This window comes from Pelecanus crispus, chromosome 5 (assembly GCF_030463565.1).
Source record: "Pelecanus crispus isolate bPelCri1 chromosome 5, bPelCri1.pri, whole genome shotgun sequence".
NCBI lineage: Eukaryota > Metazoa > Chordata > Aves > Pelecaniformes > Pelecanidae > Pelecanus > Pelecanus crispus.
This window is the reverse complement of record NC_134647.1, coordinates 17,034,184-17,061,347: the sequence shown is the minus strand read 5'-3', so window position 1 is coordinate 17,061,347 and position 27,164 is coordinate 17,034,184. Positions and strand designations below refer to the sequence as shown.

The window sequence follows — 27,164 nt, the reverse complement described above, 5'->3', positions numbered from 1 at the left end:
ATGGCCATATCCCAAGCTTTATAAGCAGGTCTGAGGAACAGCTTTGGCTATAAATAGAGTGAAACTTCATTTCTAGCACATAGACCCTTAGGTGAACACTCTGCGTGTTTCTGCAATGGTACCTGGCAGCACAGTGGTGGGGATGGGTGATAGAGGAGCAAGGAGGATGATGTGTAAGGGAGACAGAACATTCCCATGAGGTGCCAGCAGCTCTTCAACAGTTTGAGTGCTCTAGCATTTCATACCCCATGGAGGGAGTGGAAGCAGATGTAGGGCTGTCCTCTCTTGGGATAGCTGAGTATGTGCACATGTCTGGGCACAAGCCTGTGTTTGGTCAGCCTGTGCAGGCCAGCCCAGACTCTCTTCTGGCATTTGGGCTCTTTTCTCATTCTTTTTCTTTCTTTTGCTTTTGTATTTTGCAGTTGAACCAAAACCTCCATGATGTCCTGCTGGGTCTAGACAAGCAGTACTCGGCCAATGCCTTCCCCATTAAAGCACAGCCCAGGTCAGTAACTGTGGGAGTAGTCTTTCCCTCAGCAGGGGAGGAGAGACAGAGATGTCTCTACCAGGGGTATTGAAACCTCCATATTGTCAGTTGGGGAGTGATTTGACTACCTGCATATAGCCAGCCAGTGCCCTTCTAAGACTACCTAGAGCATGTCCAAGATTGCACTTGGGGCTGGGTGACACAATGCAATCAATGCCTTTTTACCTTTCTAGAATAGCATCTGGAAGCCTAAACTTTCACTATGTGCTAGTATTTGGGCAACAGACTCTCAGCTCTGCTTTTTAAAAATTAAATTCCATGCACTGACATGTAATACTGAGCTGCCCTTCCTTTTGGGTCCAGTTGCCCAGCGCCTGTCCTGTTCTTTCCCTCAAAAACTTCCACCATGTACCTGCAGCTTGTGAGCTTAAGCACCAAGAGCCCAATTGTTTCCACAGCCTCCTCTTTGGCCCTCCAAACTTGGGACCACCTGTTTGCCAAAGGCTTACGCCCCTCCTGTGTACCCAGCTGAGGTGTGTTTCCTCTGTGTGTGTTGTGGAAGTAGTTGCAGCCTCACTAATATGAGGCCTCCTGATCTCAGAGCACTTCTAATCTGCACATGTGCAAGCAATGAGTGTCCTCTGGGCCTTTAGTTTTCTTTCCTCAGCTAGGTCCAGTCCTGTATGGTTAAGTGCAAGTCTGCACATTCTCTAGCACTGAGAGGGGAGGGAGAGGTCGGGCTCTGGATGAGGCTGTCTGGCTCCCATCCAAATGTGTGAGTGATGAAACAGTGTTGGGCTCTGGCTTCCAGCTGCTGCTAATCCCACGTGCTGGGTGAGCAGGAGCACGGCCCTAGTCCTCAACTGGTGCATTGACGGAGGGAGGAGGTGAAGTCAGCATGAAGTAAGGGCAGGCTGCGGTCTGAGTGCATTGATTCGGAAGGGCTAGATCAGCTGTTGAGACCTCTGTGCTCCCTTGTCTCTCCTCCCAGTTTAACCCCTGTTGCAGTTGCGCATAGAGGACTTGTATGTATTGTTCCAGCAGTGTGTGTGGTGTTTGCCAGCTCTAAAGAAAGAGGACGTTTGAGTTGAATTTGGCCCCTGAATTTTGGATTGCTGAGACCAGATTTCCAAGATGCTAGTAGGAATGCTTCTTGTGAAAATAATATCTTTTTCCCAAGTTAGCATGTGGTGTCTGTTGATCATCACAACCCAACAAGACTGAAGCCTTGTAAGGAGGCTGTGGTGCCCATCCTCTTGCTGCCATGTGCTGTCTCTGATAGCAGCATCCTCCAGGGTCCTTGGAAGAGGATGAAGTAACAGGGCAGATGAAGGCTGTAGCCACTGCTTTGTGCAGCTCCTTCCTCCTCCTTCATTTCTTCCTCAAGGAAGTGATTGCATGCTGTAGTGACAGCCTGGCCCAGACATGTTTGTTGTTGTTGTGGCATGAAGTTTCTGGCCTGAAAGAGCTTCCAATGAATAAATTACCTGTCCTCACAATTCCTGCCCCCACAGCCAGCTAGCTTCATCTGGGGCTGTAATGGGTGTCCCAGCTGCAGTTCTGTGCTCTTTGGCTGGCTGCGAGACCACATGGCCCTAAGAAATGAAAATGAGTGCACACACAGAGGTTCCTGTGCAGGTAGCAAGCTGAGTGCTGCTGCTTCATCGCTTACTCCCTGCATCTCAGCTGAGATGCCAGACCTGCCCCAGGGCTACTCTTCCTCCTGAGCACAGTGGAACAGGGTAGGAGATGCAGCAAAGGTGTGCTAGGGCAGTAAATATGTTTTCCAGTGACCAGGAAGTACTGTGAGGCACTTCTGTCTCTCCTGGACATCTGGCCTCTCATTGTGGTGCAGGGCTGGAGCGAGAGTGTGCAGGAGGAAGTAGCCCTCACTGATCTGATTGCTTATTGTGGTCTGCAGTAGGAGCAGATGCTTCCCTAACCCTTCTCTACTGGGAAGGGGATTGGACATGGATACAATGGCAGGAAACGAATGAGGAGGTGTGAGAAGAGAGGCAATTATCTGTGCATGTCATTATGGCATTCATGCAAAGCCCTGCAGAGATTTTACTGTGGCTGATGAATCTGATGCTGGCTGTGTAGCAGCCTCAGACTTTTCTGGGAATCTCAGACATACGTTTGGGATTTGTTTCTGAAGGAGTTTGAACATTCAGGGCTCAGATGCCTCGAAGACCTAGGAGATCCATAGCATTACCCTAGTACAATTGGACAAACTTGAAAAAGACATAGTAGGAAAGCTGCTGATTAGGTTCCACATACAAGACTACGCACAGATCGCATAAGTAAAGGAGAATGGGGAGCTTGTTTCTTGTGTACCAGTATTTATAGGGGAGAGTGAGGAGCTGTGATTACCTGTGAAAAAAGGACATTTACAGTCCTCTGCAGGTCTATACAGTTTCCTTTTTCTTCTCCATGTGCACCCTGGCCTCATATTCCAAAAAGCAGGGAAAACACTACTTTGCTCACATATATGTAGGTGTTTGACAGACACAATAAGCACTCTCCTACCCTCTCCAAACCAGGCCATAGCTTTCTAGGAACCAAGGGTAGCATGTATGTGTTTCTCAGTGTGTGTTTGTGTATCTGTGTGTGTGTGAGAGAGAGGCAGAGGGACAGAGGAGATCTTGTCATCTTGATTACAATGAGTTCTGTGGCACCAAGTGAATGGGTGCTTGGAAGCTTAACTTTTCCTCCATGGTTTGACTGTGCCATCCTGTAACGGAAATGATTTGCGTGCCATCCTCAACAGAAAGAAAACTAAACTGTTCGCCAGGCTGAGGAAAAAGATGAGCAGGTACCGGTACGGAGAGCAGCATTTCGATATGTGTTTGATTTAGTTCCTAAAACTGGAGAGGCTGTTGCTGGACTCTAACAGCCTGGCACGTGTTAACCCTGTGATGGGAGAGGGGTCCTTTGCATGATATGATATGTTCATGGCCTGCTGGGTCCTGCTGAGATCTCTCTGTGTCTGGATAATCCCATTAACTGCTTGTGTGCCTGGTCTGAATCCTTGCTTCTTCTCCTATCTAAGAAGGCAGTGTTGAAAGCTCAGGCATTGTCCGTTCAGTTGTTCTTGTGTGACTAAAAGCACAGTGCTGTGTTTTCCATGGGAAATATGAGCAATTTTGGGATTAACAACTTCTAGTTTTACCTAGTGGGGCTTGCCCTTTTGAACAGGTCTGAAATGCTCCATTCTTATTCCCTGCCTGGCCAGGGAGGACCATGAGGCAGGCCTTTCACACTCAGAAGTCCTCTCCTGTCTACGTGTTGCAGTTGGGAGGATGATGAGGTGGGAGAAGGACACTTCCGGCTTTGCTTCTTACTTGCTCTGTTCTTGAGGATTCTTGCTACCTTGCTCCATCCATTTAATATTTTGTGCAGGGCTGAAGGAAAAGGAAGCCTGTTGTCTTCTATAAAGACTAATGTCAGCATCTTGCCTTTCAAGACATTGATGGCATTGAATAACTGGATTGCTACAATGCCTAGAGTTACCATAGGTCAAGGACTCTGACAAGAACATGCTCTGGAGCAAAGCGGGAATTCCTGCAAGTGGGAGCGGTGTGGAAGCTTCCTCTAATTTTTGTTTTTCTTAGTCTTTGTGTTGTACTCCCTCCATGGCGTTCTTAGAGGAAGAAGAAAAAAAAATTTCAAGATGATGTCCTGCCAGCAATAAAAGCGAGTGCTGGTGGATTTGGATCCTTGCTTTTCTGATCCTGGCTTCTTACTGACTAGGGCAAGTCACATAACCCTTCTCTTTGTCTCTGTTTTGCATCCTTTGTGAAGTGGGAGTCTGGAGGCTGGAGAATGGTAATTTCACAGGGAAGCTGATGGGCAAAATCTTGACTTCATATCCTCAAATAAAAAGTAGTGAAGGAATGTCTTGTGTTGTTACTGTTCTGAGGTTTTCTACTGTAGGAAAAAGGAGGATTTACAGGAGTACTTCTCTGGATGTCTGTCTCTGGTCCTTGGCTGGACCAGTGTTGCACCTGTGCCAGACAGGAGGTCTGATATTTCCAGTCACTGAGAATGGATGGGTGCTACAGCAGAGGGAGGGCTAGTAAATCTCATCTCAACGAGCTCTAGCCACGATGTTCTCCTGCTCCGCCCAATAAAGTCCAACTGGTCCAGCAGTTAAGGTGCCTGACCTGGGCTGTGCTAGGGGTTTCTGCTGGCAGAGCAGCTGCTGGGGTCACAGAGAAATGTGCAACCCCTGGTGCAGGGAAGGAGGGTCTGGGACTTGGTCACTCTTTGATCTGCAGCAAGAATGTACATTTGTGCCACTGCATGTTTGGGTATGTAGGTGCTTTTTCCTACTTTCTCTTGCCTCCTCTTTTTTTTTTTTTTTTTTTTTTTTTTTTTTTTTTTTTTAAATAATTCTCCAGCCTGCTTTGGTGCTAAAAAATAAATTACTTTTGGCTAAAAAGTCCTATCTCAGCCTTAGCTGAGATGCCAACCTTTTTTTTTCTTTTTAACTTGAGAACTTGGCAGGAGGTGACTGGTCTGTTTTTACCATAATGGAAAGTAGGTTTCATCCTCTAACGTAGGATTTTTACAAGCACATGGGAACCCCATCTGCATATATTACTCTGCTCTTCCAGAGCAGATGAGGCAGCCCCATGAGGGGTCTGGGAGCTCAGCAGCACTAAAAGAGGCCGGGGGATCTTGGCTTTCCCTTCAGGTGCAGTAACTGCATTTAGACCCTATTCCCAGCTCTCTATTTGCAGAAGAAAGTTGATACCACCTTCCCCTCCCTGCCTGATATTCCTGGATTTGGCATTACTTCCCAATTGCTCATGGGAAGGAAAAAGAGAGAACAATGACCTTGTTGTTTTGACTTGCTTTTACTGTGGTACTCATGTTTGGTCAGTGGGGACAGTCCCCACACTCTTGCTTTTTTTTTTCCCTGTGTTTCCTGGAGCAAGCAGTCAGTTTGGAGACAGGACTTTGCTCTGTGTGGGCAGCGTGTGCTCCCCTGGGACCTGTGAAGGACAGAGGATCCTGGTGACAAGCTTGCTTGACGCTGGTTGCACTGGCTAAATGTGTGCAAAGCGACAAGTGCAGGAATGAAGGTGTCGCTCGGGGGGCTGGAAAAGGCTCAGCCAAAATTAGCACTGGCATTTTCCTAGGGGGATCAACCAACACATCAAACAAGCTGTAAATAGTAGTGACTTAATGAAGGCTTTAGTGTGTGGCCCTCTCAGCCCTTGTAAGATGAAGGGAAGAAACTGGGCTGCCTTTCAAGTGGGAGCCTTTTACCCATATATCTCCAAATTAAGTCAGTGCCAGGCACCGGAAATAAGGCACTAGAAAGCTGTTTCGTGGCCTTTAGAAAATAAGCTTGAACTCCTTTCTCAATGGGAGAAATGGCCTCTTCAGGTCCCTAGAAGGGACCTAGAAGCCTACCCTTGTGTTGGTAGGCCAGCTGATAGCCAGTAGTCCCAATATTCCCAGTGTAGGCTGGGCATTTGAGGAGTCCTAGCAGTCTAGCTGTAGAACACTGTGTACCCCAACTTCTCCAAAGTGCTTTCAACTCTAGGGCAGGTAACGTACTTTTTTTTTCCCCAACTCTGCCATTGGAGGACATTTTCTGTCATTTCCTGCTGTTCCCTGGTGATTCCTATTTAGAGCAGGACTTCCTTACCTTCAGTCTCCAACCATTACTTCTTTTCATCTGTAGCACAACCTTGTCAATTTTGCAGAATCCTTCACACAACCCACTGTTTTGAAGTGATTTTTGGGCACCTCTGAGGAAGGGCACCGTAGGCATATCCAGTCAAACTGAAAAGCTGCAGGGGTTGGCGTACATGTTCTTTAGTCCCTTCTCTTCCCTTTTTCCTCTTCCTTTTCTTCTTTTTCCCTTGGCCTGTGTGCCCCTGTTTGAGAGCTGCTGGCAGAGAACGTCATTGGGTTTGTTGCATCATGTTGGTGTGCTGCTGGCATCAGTGTCATCAGAAACATCTGACCTGCATGTGGACTTGAGAACAAGCGCTGTGTGGGGTGTGGATATGGGGAGAAAGTGGGGGAACGGGTAAGGGCAAAGTGAATGAAGAGGGAGTGGGATGGGGAGCTTGAAAGCTGGAATGCTGAGCAGGGGGAGATGCTTGCTTGGAAGGGGAGGTTTGTTGAAATGCCTTGCTGTCCCTTCCTCCTCTTGCTGTCCCCCTACTCATGAGTGTTTAGGAATGAGGCCATCATGCATGTTAGCCAATGACCACCACACCTTGGGCATCCAAGTGTGAGTGGATGTATGTGTCTGGAGCTCTGGACTCTCTTGAGACAGAGCAAAGAAATAATTGACTTGATGTCCCTGCAGAATCAGGTCTGCATTGCTCTAGTCCTGGCTCTATGCCAGGATTTATTGCCTCAAGTTGTAGGAAAGGATCTGTTCCTTTCAGCCTTCTCCCAAGGCCTTTAACTTCGCAAGAACTGCAACTTTGTAAGTGGAGGCAAATACCACTCCCTGTAGATGAGGTTGCACAGCCCTTTTGCAATATTCTGTAATATTCTGTTTTCAGCTGTGTATAGTTTTGCCAAACTGTAACCACTTCTGCTAAAATATCCCCTACCAGTGTCTGTGCTTCTACATGACTTGAGATAAATTGATTAGTTGCTTTTTGGGGAGCTGAATTTCAGCCAAGATGATTCAGCTGTTCCTGAGAACTAGGCTGGGAAAATTGTTTTACCTTTATCCCTGTTGAAATCCTCTGGTAACCAACTTTTTACTAAATCTGTTATGATTCTGCACTTTGAAGCATAGATTTGACACTTGGCCAGGGCATGCCCTTAGGGAAAGGCGTGTGCCTCTTGCCATTCCTTTGAAAAAATCTGTCCAAATCTGGACAAGTTACGAACCAACAAATGCCATTGGCATATGTTCCTTGCGTCTTAATTCCCTGAAGAATCCCTCTTGACTGTGCGTCAGAAACTGTCCTGGAATGAGGACCAACTGGAAAGGCAAGGGCAGAAGGGGTTCATCATTGAAAACAAGGCTGGGGAGACTCTCCATAATAGAAAAAACTTTATTAGTAGCCAGAATCTCACTGTTTCCTTACTGTCTGGAATGATCTGTGAAACCTCTGGCTACTTTGCCCCTCTTCCAGCTTAACCAGTTTGTACCATGTAGAGGAATATGATATTCTGCAATTACAGATGTTGCAGATCTATTTGTTATAACCCATGCAGGTGTCAGTACACCACCATGCAGAAAAATTCTTATCTGTAGAATTTAAAACTAAATGAGCTTCACAGAACTCCTTCCCCCATCTGCTTTCCCAGTATTAAAAGACTGTGAATTAATGTCAGGCACTAATGTTAGAATCTAGCAGAATTAAGGATGCCTCGTTGTTTTTTTGGTTTTGTTTTCCTGTGTCTGAGGCAAAGTATATCCATGCAGTAGGAATTTAGTGAGTAGGCTGCTGCACAGTAATGCTGCTGCAGTGTGTTGGACTGCAAGTGACTCACCAAAGATGCTTCTTAGAAGCTTGTAGAGGCTTCAAATGTCTTCATCATGTGTTTGGGCAGTGAAGCAAAGAGATAATGGAGGCCACTGATCTGTGCTGGTTAGCACAACTCCTCCTAGGCATGGCTCAGACTTCTCTCTCTCTCTCTCTCCCTCTCTCTCTCCCCCCCTGCCTCCATTTCTCTCTGCTTCCTTCAGTGACAGCACCCCAGCGAAAGCAAATAAAAGCCCCTCGCCTCCACCAGATGGATCTCCCATCACCAGCCCTGAGACCAAGACTGTCAACCATGAGCTGGAACCGTCCACTTTGGAAGCACCTGGGTCAAGCATCCCAAAGTCACCGTCTCAGGTAGTGTCCCTGTGACATTGACCATGTCTCTGCAGTATGACCACTGATGGCACAAGCTCCGTGAGTCAAAGACATCCATCAGTTGCTTTTTTGGACCTCTTCCTGCTACTGAGCACAGAGAATATGACATGATGGTTGTTCTCCTTCGCAGGTTCCTGAGAGGTTCCTGGGAATGCAGGTTGCTCATTGGTCATGTCTCTATCACATAGGGAAGAACTGAGCTGTCTCTGAATGCCTCTACAGGCCAGTAATACATTTTGCTGTACGGTAGGATGGCCAAGAATATCCAGGGAGGATGGAGTTGTAGCTAGGCGAGGAAGTTTGTTCTTTACATTTGAATTAATTTGTGGAATTCAATGGTCCAGTTTCTTCTCAAGAACTTCTGTAACTGAGGAAGGTTCAAAGAAAAAAGTTCAATACAGATAAGGAAAAGGAGAACATTTGTACTTTGCATGATGTTTTATTTTAATCCTAAGATAAAATATTATGCTAAAAATGAAGGCATTATATTCTTATGCTATGAAGAAATTAGGTGGGTACCAGGAAGAAGACTGTCCATGATATGGTGTCTGATACCTTCCACGTGGCCTTTGTTAGTCCTTTCCTTACATAGGAGATACCCAGCAGCATGTTTAAAATAGCAGTTGTAGCTCCTGCTACTCAGCGTATCATATGATATGTTTTACTTTGGGATTTAAGGAAAATAAAACATTTACTTCCTCTTCCGGCCCCTCTATTGCTGCATGAGGGAAAAGCCTAGTGGGGAAAAGCAGTAACTAGGCTAAATTTATGTCTGGTGCCAATCCTTGCATTTCAGTAAGTGGGACACCAGGGAGGAGTCTTCCAGGAAGAATTAAAGCTGAAGGGGGTTCTGGCCAAACTGGTAAGAGAAAACCTATTGCATCTGAAAAGAGACGGGTGCAACCCAGAACTTCCTTGCTGTTGTCATATGTAGCAGTGTGATTCCAAATCCAGGCCTGTGGTGTAGGCTGTCTCCTGTTTCTGGGTAGCCTCTTACAATATTTTTCCCTCCACTGCATTTTTTATTTTCAGGATTATCTAGGGACAAAAAGGGGTTGTTTGTACATTGGCAAAAGGGTCTTTTCCAGCCCTGTGAGATGTGTGGATGCTTGGCAACATCTTTTCAGTACTTCTCCAGGGTCTCTGCACCACTTAGCATTGCACAGCCTAGAGCAGCTTTGCCACCACCCTGCCTAGGATGTTGGAGTAGGGCATATGTATGGGGGAGAGAGGATAGTGCATCCAGAATTGCCTTCCTGGTTTTTTTTGAGATTGCCACAACTTGATTGAAACTTGCAACAAGAAATTGTGCAGATATTTATTGAGCTGTTCACTGCAGACTTCACTCCACCCTGCCTGTGGACTTGTCTTGCTGAGTTTAGCTTCTTCCCTTTCCTTTAAATAGCACACATAAGTCTTGTTTTTGCTAGCCTGCAAGTGCTTTCTCATTCACTTGCTGCCTTCCTGCCCACAGGAATGGGGATGGAGGCACCCCTTGTCGAGCAAGCAGAATATTCCAGTGCAGCCCTGGCTGGAACCTCAGATGGGCCACAGGCAAGACTGAAATGGCATTTGCAGCTAATGCTGCCACCACCTGGCAGCTCTTTCCCAATCTGTATTTAATTCATTCTCCCAGGCCTCACTACAGCGAAGAACAAGAGCTCCGCTTCATATTTGTACTAGGTGCTAAGAGATGGAGCTGGCTCCAGAGGGAGGGAAGACAAGGGCAGGGGTTTCATACTTAGAGCCAAGTCTGGTGTCTGTATGGATAGTCTAGAAGCTAAGCGTGCATCAGCTTGCCAGCCAGCTGGAAAATACAAGTGTCTACTCTCTCAACAGTGCTTTAAGCTGTGAAGATGAAATCTTCACAGGTGTCATTACTTTTGACCTATGGGTAAGTGATTTGTTCTAGGGTCCTCCTAGGGAGGCTGGGGGCCTCATCCTCTGGGGGAGGATGGAGCAAAAAGCAAGTACAATTCTCTGGCCTCTTCCTGTCTGAAATACTAATGCAAACCATAAGCAAAGGCTGTGGAGAGAAAGACAGCAAAACAGGAGACACCAAATAAATACTAACTAAATTTTGAACTGTTCCCTATGCCAAAAAAATAGCTCTTTTACTGTCCTTTAATTCTGTGAAATTTCAAAGGTCAGACTTCTGCTCTCAGTTACACCACTGAAACACTGTAATGATGCTTTTGAAATCAGTGCCACTATGTTGAATTTACACAGGTAAAGCTCTGTGGGATCCAAGTCAGCAGAAAAATTTTCCAGGATTTGTTTTATTCTAGGTGGCAAAGTTCATGCTTGATGAATTTCCAGATATAATCCAACATCAATATACAATCGTGTTGTCTCTGAAATGTGGTTTTAGACTGCTGTTGAAGGTAATGCTGGACACTGTGGAAGTGGTGGTCTCCAAGACACTAATGCATTGGAAGGAAGGAGACTATTTTAGAGAAATAAGTAGCAGAACAGTTGGGATCTTTTTGACTTTAGAGTTGGTAATTGGAGCCTCCCATTTCTGCAGATGGTGGCTCTGTTCTGAGAACAGCTTTTCCCTGAGATTTCTGGTCCATTCCTGCAACTGGCAAGCAGGGGATTTTCAGGAAGGGATTGTTCTTGGGGAATGTGGACACACCACCTTCTGCAAACAGTGAAAAGTTGGAAGCGAACACGCTACTTTCATTATTTCCCCTAGCCAGCTATTCAGTGGAAAATGTGTGTTTTCACTCTCTGAAGTAGGTTAACCCAGTAGAAAACTGGGCATATCCTTAGTAATGTGAATAAATGCCTTGTAGAGCTCAGTTATATGCTGGAGGAGTGTGACCAAAGGACTAGAAGTTGGGGATTGTGTTTCAGATCTGGGCTTGACACTGATACACTGGGTGCCCATTATCAGGTCTCTTGAGTCTTGCTGCCTTGGGATTCTAAGTACGATGAGAAGATCAAGTCACTGTAAAACATCACTGCAAATGGAAAGCATTGTCATTGCTGAGCATTGCTGTGGTACTGGGAACTTGTATGGCTGCTTTGTTCCAACACAGCAGCAGCTACTTGAAGTTTGATTTGATCTAGAAATGATCATTGAGCCTTGGGCACAGGAAAATGTGAAAACAATATGGATGGGTTTATCTAGGGAGCATCTACCACAGCTTCCCATGGGATTTTGGATGCAGGGTCAGGCTGAGTCTTTTAGCATCATGGTGGGTATTAGGATGGGTTAGAGTTACAGGGTCAGACTTTGTTACGCATTCTCTGGGATCTCCACTTGGGAAACACGATTTCATTAGTGTCAGTGCTCATTGGTGAAACTGAGAGCAGAGTTGGGCCCACAGCAGTCATGTCTTCTCAGGAGTTTGAATTGTTCTTGCCTAAAGCTGAGAAGCGGTAAGATACCATCAAGCGCTCCTTCAGACCTTTCTTATGGTACACTGATAACCAGTGCATCAGGGAACCAGATCAGAGTCTGTCCTCATGGTCATCTACCCATAATAGGACAAATTGAGTCTGATCTCTCATTCCCTTAGGTATGGTAAGTATAGTGAAGGGAGGCAGTGCTGGCCTGGTCTATTGAATCGTGTTCTCAGTAATTGATCTGCTCCCTTCCCAGTGGTTCTTTTGAAGGTTGCACATGCTTTAATTATGTATGCATGTCCTGCCAATGCATATTAATTGTGTTACGCTTCTCCTCTGCAGAGGGAAACTTGCCCACGGCTGAAGTGTAACTAATGATGCCAAACCTTCTGTGGAGGCATGTGGGTTTTTTTTTTAATTTTGTTTCAATTCAGCCCATGCCCCTCCCTACCTCTCTCTTCAGATGGAGTTGATTGGACCCTGCTCTGTGCCTGTGGTTGTGATTTTCCCCAACTTCAGTTTTTGTGGCTAACCTGGTTCCTGTCTCTGGTTTTTTTGGGTGTCGCCGTCTGTGCTGTGGCCGTGTGCTCACTTGCATGCAGTTGAGGAAAGGGCCTCCGGTGCCTCCGCCTCCAAAAGTCACCCCCTCCAAGGAGATCAAGCAGGAGAACATCATCAGTCTGTTTGATGACAATTTTGTCCCTGAGATAAGTGTGACAACCCCTTCGCAGGTTAGCTGCTATGCCCTGCCTTATATTTGTCTGCCTCTGAACTTTTCATTTTGACTTTTCTTCTCTTTGGAGGTGTCAAGCCATGAAACCTGGTCAGGTGAAGGAGGAAGGCAAGCTCAGCATTGGACCTCAGAAGGCAAAGGGTTAGATAGGAGGCTAACTTGGAGGCGAGGGTGCCTAGAAGGCAGCTTTAACTAACACGTTACCCTTTGAGAGCTTTCATTCATTGAAGAAACAGGAGAAATGCAGCTGGTGAAGATGCTAGAAAGTAATCACTGCATTTGTTCAGCAGGAATGCACATGGATTATGGCTCCCCTCATATCCCATGATATGGTCTCACCAGACCCACTGATTCTGGGTGTGGATGAAGCATGTGTTTTCTGCTCTTGTACATTCCCAAGTGCTGACCCTGGCATCTATGCCAGTTCTGGGAGAAGGCAGTTTTGTGCTCTCTGTGCTTTCACACATGGTCTTTGTGGTTTAAAGCCCACACCTGCACAGGAAAGGCCAACAGGAATTGCATGAAGTTCTCTTTGCAGAGAATAGGTGCCTCCAGTTTAGATGGGCAGGACTGTGCCTGCTGTGAATTCAGGACTGCTGACACAGTCTGTCACTCTTCACCAGCCAGCGGTTCCCATCAGAATATTTCTTTCTTGCCATGTGGCACCTTTTGAAGCCCTGAAAAAGGAAAAACATTTTCAAAGTACATATTTTCATATTCACTTTCCTTTTGATTTACATCACTGCAAGAGAGGATGCCCAGGTGGGGAATTCTGTGTTGGATCTAGGAGAATGTCAGTCTTTATGTATATAGGAGCCTGACCAGATTTCTGGCTGTATCATGAGATACCCACCTCTACCTTTTTTTATATATATATACATGTATATATATTTTTTTTTTCCTAAATGCTTGTTAAAGCACAAGTAATGTCTCTATCAGTGCTCATCTGTGACTCATTCCCTAACTTTTCCTTGCATCATGATGCTCCATTGCCTCTGGTTTGCCACCTTCCACCCAGCTGCTGAGGAGCACAGGTGGAGTGGGGAGGGAAGGAAGTCCATGTCAGATTTTGCATTGCAATAGATAAAGCTTGCAGAGCAGAGAGATGATTTGACAGCAGCGTTGGAAGGTGGGGACTGCAGGCAGCCGAGCAACTCTTTGTCATTTTCTGTGCTTCCTTCTCCTGTACCATAATGGACAGCTCTGTCTGCCCCGTGGTTTGTATCATGTATTTCCATGTGAACGCCAGCCCTCAGCCAGATGTACTCTTGTGCACCTGATCAGTGCTCTCACCCCGGATGGGATCTGTGACTTCAATCAGATGGGAGTTCTGAGGGAGGACTCTCCTTGCCAGAGCAATCTCCACTGAAGCACCCAACAGGTGCTAGCATTCAGTGTGTTGCCCAGGGCCGTTGCTGTCAGATGTTTTAGCTCCAGTGAGCTGTCTTGTGGGAGATCTGGGTAAAGGCAAGGGGTGCTAGCCCTTTCATGTAAGTCTTGAATGGCAGGTAAGACCCGTGACTGGAGCCTTTGATCTCTCATTACCAAAGAAAACTAAAGATTGGGGTTGTAGCCTCTCTGATGGGTGGCCTGGATGTGCTGGAGGAGCGTAGAATGCCAGCTGGTCTTTGCATACTGGTCAGGGTTTATTATTGTGAGATGAGAGAGCTTGGTTCCTTGTCCTCATCTCTGTGGATCTCAAAAAGAGGTGTTCATAAGGGAGAGAAAAAAATCTGTAAGAGAATTAGAGGAAACTAGAGGAGGTGAAAATTATGGTGGTGTGGGTTGTATTCAGAGGACTTTGTCTTAAATGCTGTCTCTTGCTACTTTCTAGGAGTTTTTCCATTGTGGGGCTATGAGATTACTGTGGAGACCAACCTGCCACACTTTGTTGTTGGAAAGTTAGCTGAAGCAGTGGGGCCAGTGAGCTGGGAGGTCAGTGGAAACAGGTGCAAATCTTCTTGGACTTCCTGGAGAGAGCAGCCTCTTCTGAAGCTGAATAGAAAGGACTGTCTTGTTGTGGTTAGGTTAAATCTAAAAATCAGAAGTGATAGTTCAGTTTTGAATACTAATGACTCATGTCCTTTGTTTTATTAATGGTAATCAGCAAATGTGCCATTATTGTCTTTAGCTAGAGCATTAATCAGTCAAAGGGAGTTACTCTGCTGACTTTGAAAAGAGTAGCAAAGCCTCTCAAATTTATGCTTAGGTAGAAGACTCATGTGTGCATGTTTCTGGGATGTCCAGAAATGGAAACCATTGAAAACAGCATTTTTGGATTGGAGAGTGATTTAAATCCTTTAACTAGGGTGACCTGCCATATTCTGTGTTTCTGTCTCAGAAAGCAGGAGGGAATTAGGGGTCTTGGGAGTTAGCTCTGAGGTTTCTCAGACTTGTCTTCCAGCAGTTTGAATGATTTTCTGCCTGGGTCCATGTTCCTGAGATAAGTTGTGTGTGGCTGAGGGAGTCTGTCCTGGGCCTTCTGTACAAAGGCAGCAGCTGGATGAGCTATGGGGAATAGATATAAATAGAAGAGAAGCCCTTCTGAGTCGTCAGGGGCAGTGATCATTTTGACCACAGCAGGTCAGGTGCTTACACCATGTCAACTCATTTGGCCAGATAAGAAGATGAATGAGTCCTGTGGAAAAGGCTTAGGTCTGGTTTACAGTGGCACCCATGCAAACTGCCCATGATTATAGGCACCAAGCAGTCAGGAGTCACATCAGGTGTTTGCATTGCCACCATGTCTTCTGTGCTTGCAGCCTTAGCTCTTGGATATCATAACCTCCCTCTATGGTGCACGTGTGTGTGTGTGTCTAATGCTCGTACTGCTTTTCTTTCTCACTGCTGCCAAGTTTGATGCCCCTGGGCCCTTCCAGGAGGGAGCCAGCCTGTTGGATCTGGATTTTGATCCCATTAAACCAGATGCCACTGTGGGGAAGACCCCCACACCTGCCTCCCAGGTTGGTTCATATCACCATTCCTTCTCCCTTCGTAACTGACTTGTTGCCAAGTGTGGCATGACCTGCACCCACATGAATGATAATGTGGACCTGAGCTGTGGGTGGCTGGGCTGGGTGCCCAGACCTGTGCTTTGCAGATGGGCACCTTGGTCTTCTCTGCTGGCTGTGTAAGTCCAGTGAGAATCAGGTTGCTATTAGTCTGGCCGCAGTCTGGCACTGCGGTGCCAGTGGGATGCTTGTGCTTTGCTCTGATGATCTACTGATTGACAACTCATTCAACTTAATGTATGTCCCTCCCTAGATTAGCATCCTCTGTATGCTATATGGATTTAAACTGTACTCTGTGGATGAGAATCCAGCCTCAGTTCTGTGCTCCTGCTATAAATTGCTCTCAAAGGGATTTTTAATAAACACTCTGATAATCTACAGTTACTTAAGGTGAATAAAGCTGTAGACGGATATTCAAGTGATGTAAGCCCTTCTTTTCCTGGGTATAACATAGCCTTTATTCATAGATAAGAAGTACCTTCCCCTCTGAGCATAGTGCTGCACAGTACATTATCAAAAAGGAAGAAGCCTAATTCTGGTCTGGCCTGCAGCTGGTCCTGTCCACTGTCAGAGAGAGGCAGGTGGGCTGTGCTTCATTTTATGTCTAAGTGGCTGGAGGCTTTCAAGTGCATCCTGAATTTGTCTGTTGTCCTCACTGGGACTTTCCATTTCATATGTCTGAAATGGTTCTTTTTTGCCTGTGGTTGCCATTAAAATTTGTAATAAACATAATTGGGATGTTTACAGTGTTTCTCCAGTATCATCATGTCAAGTAGGCCTGTATGACACAGACTTTTGTAGTGATAAGACCTCTCTTATTAGAGAGTTCAAACATTAGGCATTTGATTCTTCTGAATTAAAATACCATATCTGCAAAGTACTAGTTATTATCATAGTTTGATACATACCAATATGGCAAGCTGCCGCTTTCTGGAACTTTAAGTGAGCAGATTGGCATTTTGTGTCTGCTTGCCTGACAGAACAAGCTGCATGCCAGGATAAGCCCTTTTTTTTTTTTTAAATTTATTTACTGGAATTGTTTTTTTTTTCTGAATCACCAGTTGTAACTTGCATAATTGGGTATACTGCCATAGGATATGAGTATAAATTTGACTTAAAATGGAATTATTTGTTACCCTTCCAGAAAGCAACAAGTATTACACTGAGTGGGTTTTTCAAAACTGCTCAGCAATAGCATATTGTTTTTCTAATGTATTTATTCACAAGTCATTAAAAGAAAGAATCTGAAATCAGTACTTTCTAGTGGTAACCACAATACAAAACCTAGTGAAAACCACTTAGTTTTCAAAGCAGTCGAATTTATTTTCTATAGGGTGGGCACTATGGCAAAGAGGTTAAGGTATTTCACTACTGATCCAAAGATACCAGTTGAAGTCTTGTTCTGAAATCATACTAACTCTGTTGGGTGTGGATATATGGGAGCATACTTCACCCTGATGGACCACAAACTCATGAGTGTTTTGTTTTTTTTTCTGTCTATGTGGTCTGCCACTGATAAGTGAATGTGGCTTGGCTGCCTCCCTTCATACCAGAGGTAGAAAAAAACCGGACTTAAGTGCCTGGTACTTAAATTTGAACATGCAGTAGGGAGGGGTGTATAAATTCAGGTAGTAAAAAATATTTTTAAAACATGAAGAAATAAGTGCTGTTGAATGTGTATGTCTGCTTCAGTCTGATCAGCATCTGTAAATGTTTGTACTCACTGAAATAATCATGTATAAACATGTTTTATTTTTGTTGCTCTTTGACATGCTTAGTCTTTACCTTGGGATTTATGGGAGGTAAGAAATTCATATGGCTTTCATCTCTGATCATGTACTGTGCATGTGCCAGTGCCATCTCTGTGCGCATACCTGTCTCCTTTCCCTCCCTGCTTTTCCTTCCTCTGCACCCCAAACCAAAGTTGCTCCATGTGCTGCTGAACCCACTTTTGCACCTTCTGTGAAGACCCAGGGGCAGCCACATGTTTTCACGTCAGGTCTGGCACTCCGAAACTTACATCTCCACCAGTGCACAACCCCATTGCCTTTCCCTGCTAACTCACTCATCTTTCCTTTGGCATGATGCTGTGATGTTCTCCTCAAACTTAATCCCACTGTGGCATCATCCTCACCCTCCACTCGCCCGTATTTCCTAAACTCTGTACATCCTGTTGGTCTTGTGTGCGATGCATAAATGTCTCAGCTGCCACTTGTCCTTACTGCCTGTACCATTGGGTATTTATACACATTTGGAATTACCTGTGGTGTTTGCTGTTCATTGGCCATCGTTGCCAGAAAGGCTGATGTGAAATAGCTCAGCCTGTGTCTACACTGAAAGTGCAGGCCCAAGACTTACCTGGCATCTGCCTCAACATCAGCTTCGGAGCTTGCTGACAGGGAGGACCCTATACATGCTCTGCATCTGAACCAAAGCCACACCCTCATTTATTCTCTCTAGATATATTGGGCCTGGGAAGGTCTCGGATTGCTGCAGATTAGCCCATTGGGAGATATTTCAAGCACAAGATATTTTGAGCCCCTCTGGACAAACAGCCAGCGGTGTGGACAGAAAATGCTTGGTCTGGGTACTCAAGCCTGCTACTTGAGCTGGCTATATCCCATGGTGTCGATCTAAGCACGTGTCCTTGGCTTATGCTGGGGAATGAGTCCTGTCAACCTTTCCATTCTGGAGGGCCAGATCACCACCTAGAGTCAGTACTTGGGAGGACATGACTTAACCCTTGCTGAGAGCCTGACCCAAGGGCTCCCTGTGACCAGTGCTTTCCTTCCCATGACCTTGGGTCATGTTGAGAAAGATGTTTCTCTTGTGTGTTTTATCAGCCATCAGTGTTTAACATCTGTCATTCCCCTGTATGTGCATTGTCAGTCTGTCTTAGAAAGAGAAGTAGTCTGTGTTTTCATAAGGAAAGATCTTGTGCTTTTCAAGTGGATGGGCAGGGGTGAGGTATGACTGTATCTGATTGAGCTGTGCTTACAGTCTGGGGTAAAAAGTGTTTTGGGCCATTTCTGCCATCCTGGAAACTGATTTCACCCAAAGGACAATTTAATCAACCAGGGAATGCTACCGGACAAGATGTTCTCATCAGGCCAGTTTTCACTTTGGCATACCATACACGGTTGAAGAGCAGAGCTTCCCATAGCTGGGGAATCCTCCTCTTGCTCTTCAAGTCTTCTGAAGTGTTTTTGCTCTAATGTTGTTCTTGGCTGTTGATGAGAGGAGACTTGTTGCATGGTTACAGAGTCCCATATGCCATAAGGTAAACAACTGCATAGACACATGGATGCAGGAGAACTTGCTTAGTTCTGCAGACTACGAAACTTGCATTTGGTGTGTATGATGCTGCTGTTGGAATAAGCAAAGCTTTCAAACCTGGCAACAGCACTGAGCAATTCTTACCCTTCTCCCTATAGTATCTTTCCATGACTGTAACTGCTTTTATAAGCCTTGGGATGCCCACAGGTACATAAAACAGAAAAATAAGTAGCTGACATGAAAATGCCCTTTGTTGAAATCCAGGGGATTAATTTAGATTCAGTTTCTCTGGTTATTAAATATTGGTTTTGGAAATCAGCTGCTTTTAAAAAAGCAGCTCATGTTGAGCTCCTTTTCACTTGTCCACATAAAAACCATGCTTGGCCAGATAGAGTTGGGCCGGCATCTGTCCAAGTTCCAGTTTCACTGAATCCAAATAAAAAGCAACCTGGGAGTGAATCTAATTAAACAGGAGAAGCCTTTGTAGCATTTTATATGCATACATTTACCTTAGTACTACCAAAGCTGCTGTGGGAATCCTCTGCAGGATGGGAACAGTTCTGCTGTTTATAATACACTCTGGCAATATAGGTCTGTGGACATGATGATAGGGAGACATGAGGAAGAATGTGATAGGAGAGGAAAGCATGTGTTAAATAGCACTATTGGAGCATCTGAAGAAAAAAGTAATGGCTTTTTGTTAAATCAAGGATTTGTTTCGTTATTGCTGCTGTTACTAGAAAACTATTTGGAGCATTGTGCCAGTGCATGGCTAGTAGCCAGGTGGGTGCACAGTTAAGGGTTACCGTGGTCATTGCTTTACACTGGGCTTTTGTAGGGTTAGGACTATGAGAATTGCAACATTAATAAATCTGGACAATGCCTTGTTTTGAACATGGTTATATTCAGGAGTATACGTGTTTACCAAATATGAGGCATGTAGGCATGCTGAAGCTGGTTTATTCACATGTATTAAAAATGGGAAATCTCTGTACAGCAATCTCTATTGTGCAAGTATAAAGTGGGTATCTGGTTAGATTTTGCAAAGAGGAGCATGTGCTATCTGGTATAGAGAACAAATGGATATAGACTGGCCATGAAGACACTTGGGCTGCAAATTAGACCCCTGAGGTTCTTGTCAGGAGTCTTCCCAGGTGCTGCCTGGCCAGTCTCCCAAGGGGCTGATCTGCAGCATTGATGCTACCAGATCCAACTTACTTCTGCATTGCTGCAGTTTCTGGGAGGGGCAAATTAGTATCTTTAATTTTGTGTTAAAACAGAGTTAGCCTGACTTCAGGCAAGGGAGAATAAAAACTTGAACTGCTGGAAGTGTGTCAGAGGTGTTTGGTTGGTCTCTTGTTGTGCACAGAAACGCCTGTCCCCAGGCTTCCTGGAACAGTCTCTGCCAGGCAGTGATTTGCAGGTGGTGCCGAATATTTCTGGTGGTGGCAGCTTTTGTGCATTAGAAACTCCCCTCTCCACCAACACAAATGTGTGCATGTGTGCACACACCATGCAGAATATTCATAGCAAATTCTTACGAATAGAATATTCACAACAGAATCCAAATTCATGACTCTCTGGGTCTATCCAAAATCAAATTGGGTGAAAGTTAGCACAGTTTTCAGTTCAGTTTGATTCAGTGCTAATGTCATGTAGATGCTGGGTCCAGACTCATGCTCTTCTGTGTCTGGGAGTATGCAGAGGCTTAAATATTCCTTGATTGTTGATCCTGGGAAGTAGCCTATTGAGAAACCAGTGTCCCTTGATGTGCAAGCAGACTTACACTCACATACAAGTGGGCAAACTATATGTAATAATAGATACTGTGCCTGTGTAAAGTAGGTCTGCACTTTAGATCGTGAAAAGAAGGAGATGCACAGAATTTATGGCATTTCATTGATTTCTTCTGGAGTATTGCCTGCTGTGTGGCTGAAGTGAGGGAATGCAGGCTTTACTGTGATTTCACTGAGTTGCAGAGATAGAGGGAGGCAGAAACCTAGTAAGACCCTGAAGTTTCTCACCTATTTGTCAGCAGATGGCAGCAGTCAACAGCATAGAACACTTGGACAGACTGAGCTGCACTTTTCTGCACTCACATGTAGCTGTAAGGAGCATAACTCTCCACCTGGATGACTTTTGTATTGCAGCCTGCAGAAGCAGCCCATGCAGGAGCTGAAGCAGCTGGATCAGAAGCAGCAGCTGGAGCTGAAGCATCTAAAACTGAAGCCGATTCAGGATCGGTAAGCACCTTGAGGGACAGTGGTCCCTTTTTTCCGTCACATCCCTTTGTCATACAGCAGATGTGGGAGGCTGGGCTGGGAAGAGAGATGTGTGGCTGCTTGGAAAAACACATCCCTGCCACAGCAGCAGTTACAATACTCTTACTCAGAGGCCAGATTTAGCTGTTGCATTTTATCTGTGTAATGCTTAGGGAGAAGCTCTGCTGGAAGATCCACAAAAAGAACTGTCCACTCACCCATGTTGTGAACCCTGCTCACACCCCATACTGTGCTAAGCTTGTGTTGTCTTCTGGATTCCTCCTTGCTCGCCATTTACATTACCTACCCTGTCCTCTGGGCTCTGCCTGTGTCCCCTGAATATCCAGGATTCCTCTTTTTTTCCTGACACTGCTACTTTTTTAGGGGACTGGACTAAGTCCCATCACATGGCTGCTTGGTTCCTATAGGCTGTCACATTTGAGTTGTCTGTTCCACAAGGGCTCTACAAGAACTGTGTCATGACCGCAGCGAATGGGAAATGCTGGGCATTATGGTCCCAGAAAAACTGTAAATCCTCTCTGCCCTTCTGCAGCCTTAAGCAAAGGAAGACAATGGTCACCTCTCCTGCCTTCTCACTGCTGCCTCTGCTGTCCTTTGGGGTGTTTTTGTCACTGGCTGGTGTGCTGGGAAAATCTGCTGAAGCCATGGGTGGGGTTGGGATGTGGATCCCCCAGGGTGGACTTGGAGCTGCAATTTTGGATTCTCTTCTCAATGGCTTGTTTTTTTAACTTCCCTGGCTGCTGCTGCCTATCAGAGCTCTCTGCCTGCTGTTGTTGTGGAAACCTTTCCTGCTACCGTCAATGGCACTGTGGAAGGAGGTGCTTCATCTGAAAGAGCTGACATGCCCCCAGGATTTCTGTTCAAGGTGAGTGCATGGTGGTAGGGCACTGAGTTCCCGGTGATTCTTTTTTTTTCCCCCTGTAATGAATTAACTACTTTTGCTCAGCACGGCCATTGGCTATGCTGCATTGAAAGGGAGAAAGGAATTTGAAGGAGAGATATACCTTCCTCTCCAGCAGCCCAGCTTCATGCAGTTCCAGATGCTTCAAAGGACTGTATAAGAGTATTGGTGTCTAAACATCTGGCTGTGCTGTATAGCAAAACCTCTCCTTCTCTCTGCTGCAGTTATTTCTATCTATGGTGGTGTGGTAGTGTCAGTCACAGGCTCTGGATAGTAGATAAGAAGTTGTGCTCCAAAGTGGAAAGGTTAAACTTTGATGCAAATGGCAAATGAAGAAGACTTGTAAACACCAGTAGGGACAGAGGACTCTCTGTTTGGGAAAACTAGAAAGCCAGGAAGAACAGGGAAAAATAAGGGATTAGACAGGGAAGTCTGGTGGGTATTCTGAATATGCCAAAGATCACTCACAGCTTGTTTTGAAGGTGTGGAGGAAGGAGTGATCCTGGGTGAGGATAGGCCACAAATTTAACATGCATAAAGGAATATGGTAGCAAGACAGCACAGATGCATCATGCCCTGAAAGTGAGAAATGACAGTCTCCTACTATAGGAATGCTTTTCTTCCGCTTTAGTTATGTCCATGCATAATTGGTTTTTTTTCTGGAAGTTCTACCAAAAGCAGAAGAATGACAAAATCCTGAAGAACAATAGGAGGCTCATCACATTTAGGCTGGTTACAGGCAGCATTATAGACTGTAGTGCTTGAAGTGGAGAGCTGTGGTTTAAAGTAGAAAAGCTGTAACGCAGATGTTGATAGGAATTAGGCTAAATACCAAAAAGAAAACATAGCAGGATACAAGCACTCAAAGATCCAAACTGATACTCTTCCCTATGTTTCCGCTCCCTGCTTGTTGTGACAGAGATGGGAGGCTATAATCTCTAATACTCTTGCAGTCCAGCTGCAAAAAGAATACAGTGCACCATTTGAGTGAATACAGGCTTTCTACCCTTTGAGGTCTTTAGGCCCATACCATGGGAATTCAGCCCTCCTAAGGAAGGACGGGGAGGTGCTGATGCATAACAAGTTGCATGAGACTCACCAGGTTGCCCTTGTGGCAAAGGTAAGCTGCATGCCAGGCTGTATGAACAAGCATGTAGCCATTAGATTAAGGGAAGTGCTTATTCCTGTAGATGTGCGTTTGTGATCCAAGCTTACCCTGCCTTGAGCAGCCAGCAGGTCGGGTCAGATGGCCTCCAAAGGTACCTTCCAACCTGAATCATCCAGTGAATCAATGAAGTGGAAAGCCTTGTCACCCATTACAGAGCTGGGTGAGAGAAGGCTGGCCTCACCCAAGCTCTCCTCTCCCCATAGGTCCAGGCCATGCATGATTACACGGCCACCGACAGCGACGAGCTCCAGCTGAAGGCCGGGGATGTGGTGCTTGTGATTCCATTTGAGAACCCTGAGGAGCAGGTGAGTGGGGAAGACAGGGTGTGAACCTGGGCCAGGAGGAGCCAAGGGGATTTCCAGCACTGCTTCTTCCTCTGCTAACAGTTGGCTGGCTGGATGCAGAGCCATCAGTTTGTGGCTGGGAGCTGGTGGGAGGGCTGGTTCTCCTTGAGCTTGAGATTGGCTTCCTGCAACAGGGGGGAAGACTCTGCTTGTGATTGGAAAGTGGAGACATTATCCTGCATAAAGCATGTGAAATAGCTGTGGCTTCCTGTCCCTTTCAGGGCATTTGAGCCAATACAATGGCTTCCTTGATCAGGGAGCCCAACAGAGCCCATACTTTGCCTCCTCACTGCTCCTAAAGTTGATGCACATTCCCTGTGACCACTGCAGTGCAGCCTGTGGCATCGGCAGGAGTGACCCACAGCTTATGATGATGTTTTCTCCTCTTTTGAGAAATGCTGGAGCTCTGAGAAAGCAGCTTGCCATGGATGATGTCTTGTACTTCAGCATAGCAACGCCTATTTCCAGAAGACAGTGTTTGGTCAGGAGATGGCAGCAGAACCAAAGGCTGGAGCAGGTTGCTCAGCCCCAGAGAACATCTCCAACCTGAATTTAATTGGTGATGTTTTTCTTTAATCTGAGCTATTTCTAGGAGCCTTGAGTAAATCCTCCTCACTTGCTGTGTTTGAGGGCTTCCAGCTGATAAAGTCTGCAGCAGTTTTACTACTTTGTTTGAGGGAGGTGGTGATTTCATAAAATTCATGCTCACATCTCCAGGTGTTTGTTTGGACAAGGAAGGGAATTTTCCAAATTGATTCAGTAGTCATCAGCTCTTCGGGTTTGGCCAAGCCCAGACAAGATCTGGGTTCCACAAGGGGTAAAGGGAAGGTGATGTAGTTCACTGGCCACAGAAGATGTGGATCCTCTTTGTGGCTCAGCTGTTGCCTTTGTGAATTATGGAGGCAGATCTTGCTGCTGCTTGTGAAATGGGAACTATAATATGCTGGCAGTTCCCGCAGAGCTAGGTGTTCTGGGGGGAAGGGTTGTATGGGGAAGAGGCAGTGATTCCTTCTGGAGACAAGGCTCTTCACTGAGTGGGACTGTCCTGCACAAGCATTTGTGAGCATTTCTTTCTCGGAAAGCTTTCTGGATGGGAAATGAGTAGCAGCTCCCCTAGTTTCTGTGGTAGGAGATGGCATTTGTGGAGCAGAGTTTTTCAATGCCCTATGTTTGCACTCTAGCTGGATGTGGGTGCAACAGCCATGAACTCGAGACTCTCCAAGCTGCAGAGGGTGAGCTCTGAGTGTTGCTAACATGATGCTGTAGCTGCTCTGAAGCCCTCTAACCCTCCTACGGTATATCCTGTGCTACAGCTCATTTCCCTAACCTTGACCATACCCAGCCAGCAAATGTTGGCTGTTAACATGTGCATGAACTGTGCACGTCAGTGGAGGAAGCTTAGGATAATAGACTGTGATCCGTGTCCCCATCTTGCAGCTTAGGTGTCTGTTTGTGGGTACATCAGCCAGGTCTGGATTCATCTCTCTTGATAGAAGAAAGGGTTGAGGGCAGCAACACTTCTAAGCTGGCACTTCAAGTGACGTGGTTCAAAATTGGCAAGGGTCAGTCTGGGTCCTTGTGTCTAATCCCTACAGTTGAGGAGACCCTTTGTAGCAGGATGCAGTGGGAGTGGTGCATGCTGTATGGCACAGATGCTATGTGCAAATATGGATGAGCTTTTGTGCTTGCCGTGCTGTGAGCTAGAAGCTGCCTTCCGGACACTTGGGCTCAGCGTCTTCTGCCTAGTCATTTGTCTTCCTGATTTATGGCATGTCAGTCCTTCCACAGCCCCTGCAGCTGGCTGCTGCAGATGGGCTCCGGTCTCATGCCGTTCCCGTGACATCCCCTGAATGCTCAAATCTAAGGCAGCAGCAAGGGCTAACTGAGCCTGCAGGCATCCCGTACAGCCTGCAAGAAGCAGGGAACTCAGATACAATGAGTGGTCTGAGCTGCTGCCACATGAAATGTGCAGAAAACAGGACAAGAGGGCAGAAGCTGCAAAATGGCAGTGGAAAGCAATACGTGCCCCATGGATCACCCCTGGCAAGGGCTGCATCACTCCTGCACTGTGCAGGTACATTTTTTAAGAACATGTTTCAGGGGAGGCATTGCTTGGCCTGGGGTAAATATCCAGGTAACTTCTGCCAGTTCCAGGAAAGCAGAAGCATCAGAACAACTGTGTGAACCACATGTGCCTATGCCCCATTTCCCCACAGCTTAGAGCATCTGGTTGCCTGAGCACTTCTGCCCTGGCAAGTGATGTAGCTGAATGTGATAACATATTTCTAAATGAGCCTGGTGCATGCTTTGCCCAGAGGAGTGGATGCAGAGCAGGCTGTCGAGTTTGGAGGCAGCAGTCCCCTGTGCAGCTCTCTTGCCTCATGCTGCAGTCTTAACACATAGGCTGTCCCACTGCAAATGACCCACATGAGTGGGTGCACTCATGAGTACATGGGTGCTTCCATGGTGGCAGCTTCAAGGCATGCAGACAATAGGATGGTTGTACACCTGAGCTGCAAGCAGTGCAGCCTTCCCACCTTGAATATCTTGCCTCCCTCATGTGCTTCAGATGGAGCAGAAATCTTGATGCTAGACACCCTGCAGGCAGAGCGTGGGAAGTCTCGTTCTCCTCCTGAGCAGGTTCTACCAGGCAGGATTCGATTTGCCTCAGTGAAAATTCATCCCTGTTGGTAGCTAGGATGGACACTTGTGAGACATCTCGAGTCTTACATGATGTGTAGCACAAGTTTGGGAGTTTTGCCAATCTCACCTTGCATCAAGCCCAACAGACTACTAGGTTTTGGGAAGATGGGTTGAGGTCCTAAGCTCCCAATTCTCATAGACCAGAATTTCAGCATAGCAAACAAGACTCATTTTCTGTACCACCTGTCTAAAATGCTAATCCTCCAGGTGCCCTGACTGGAGCAGGGGATGTGCACCTCCAGGGAATGATTCATCCTTTCCAAAGACCTGTGCCCATGATGAATGGGATGAATTGCTCTGTGGAGGTGCCTGTCTCTTTATGACCATGGAGAATGCTAGACCCCTCATGTTTAGATTGTGACAGGTGAGATAGGTGATTCCCATCCTGTAGCTCTAGAGACTTTTCTTTGGCAGAATTTCTCCTGCCTCAGTGGGTGTAAATTATGACATGTTTCTATTAGGCTTGCTAATTGTTTACAATTTCACTGTCTCTAGACATTCTGGGCGAGATAGGAGTTTTGGTACCGATCTGGTGGGATGTAGCCTTCTCCCTGTTTAAAAGGGAATGAAAGCATTTTTTTCCTTCTCCCCCGTCCTCTTCCTGGATTGTCTCCAAGCCAAATATGAGCATGGCTTTGATAATGCCTTGACATCTCATTGGCCTGCACTCTGTAAGAAAAATCCCCGCTCACATCTGTCCCTCAGCATCTGATCTCTGTCTTCTCCAGGATGAAGGATGGCTGATGGGTGTGAAGGAGTCTGACTGGATCCAGCATAAGGAACTTGACCAATGCCGAGGGGTTTTCCCTGAGAATTTCACAGAGCGGGTGCAGTGAAAGCCCAAGGCCACCAGCCACATTTCTGCTGGAAGAAAGCAAGTTTTCTGGTAGATAATTGAAAAAGAACAGCGAAATGAAAAGAAGAGAGAATTTTAAGGAACAGAAGCCTGGAAAAATATCAACTTAAAGGGTGTGTTCTTCTCAAAGGGCAAGGTTTCAGAAGTAAATTGAAATTCAAAGTGTTATTAAAATATATACATATTAATAATAATAAGG

The 27,164-nt window shown here is 46.0% G+C and overlaps 1 protein-coding gene across 9 annotated transcripts in view; it reads left to right on the top strand.

Annotated features, from left to right (window-relative positions):
* Positions 1-26,945, top strand: part of BIN1 (bridging integrator 1) — a 97,163-nt gene extending 70,218 nt beyond the window's left edge. For 2 of the 9 annotated variants that reach the window (XM_075710198.1, XM_075710196.1), the window contains 7 exons: positions 423-505; positions 8,166-8,316; positions 12,294-12,422; positions 20,862-20,954; positions 21,748-21,858; positions 23,266-23,367; positions 26,838-26,945. In XM_075710198.1, coding sequence (XP_075566313.1) covers positions 423-505; positions 8,166-8,316; positions 12,294-12,422; positions 20,862-20,954; positions 21,748-21,858; positions 23,266-23,367; positions 26,838-26,945 — 777 coding nt within the window. Of the gene's footprint in view, positions 1-422; positions 506-3,257; positions 3,303-8,165; positions 8,317-12,293; positions 12,423-15,279; positions 15,388-17,213; positions 17,238-20,861; positions 20,955-21,747; positions 21,859-23,265; positions 23,368-26,837 lie in introns of all 9 variants that reach the window. The other 7 variants (XM_075710201.1, XM_075710199.1, XM_075710195.1 and 4 more) reach the window with 6 other exon arrangements.
* Positions 26,946-27,164: the final 219 nt, after the last annotated feature.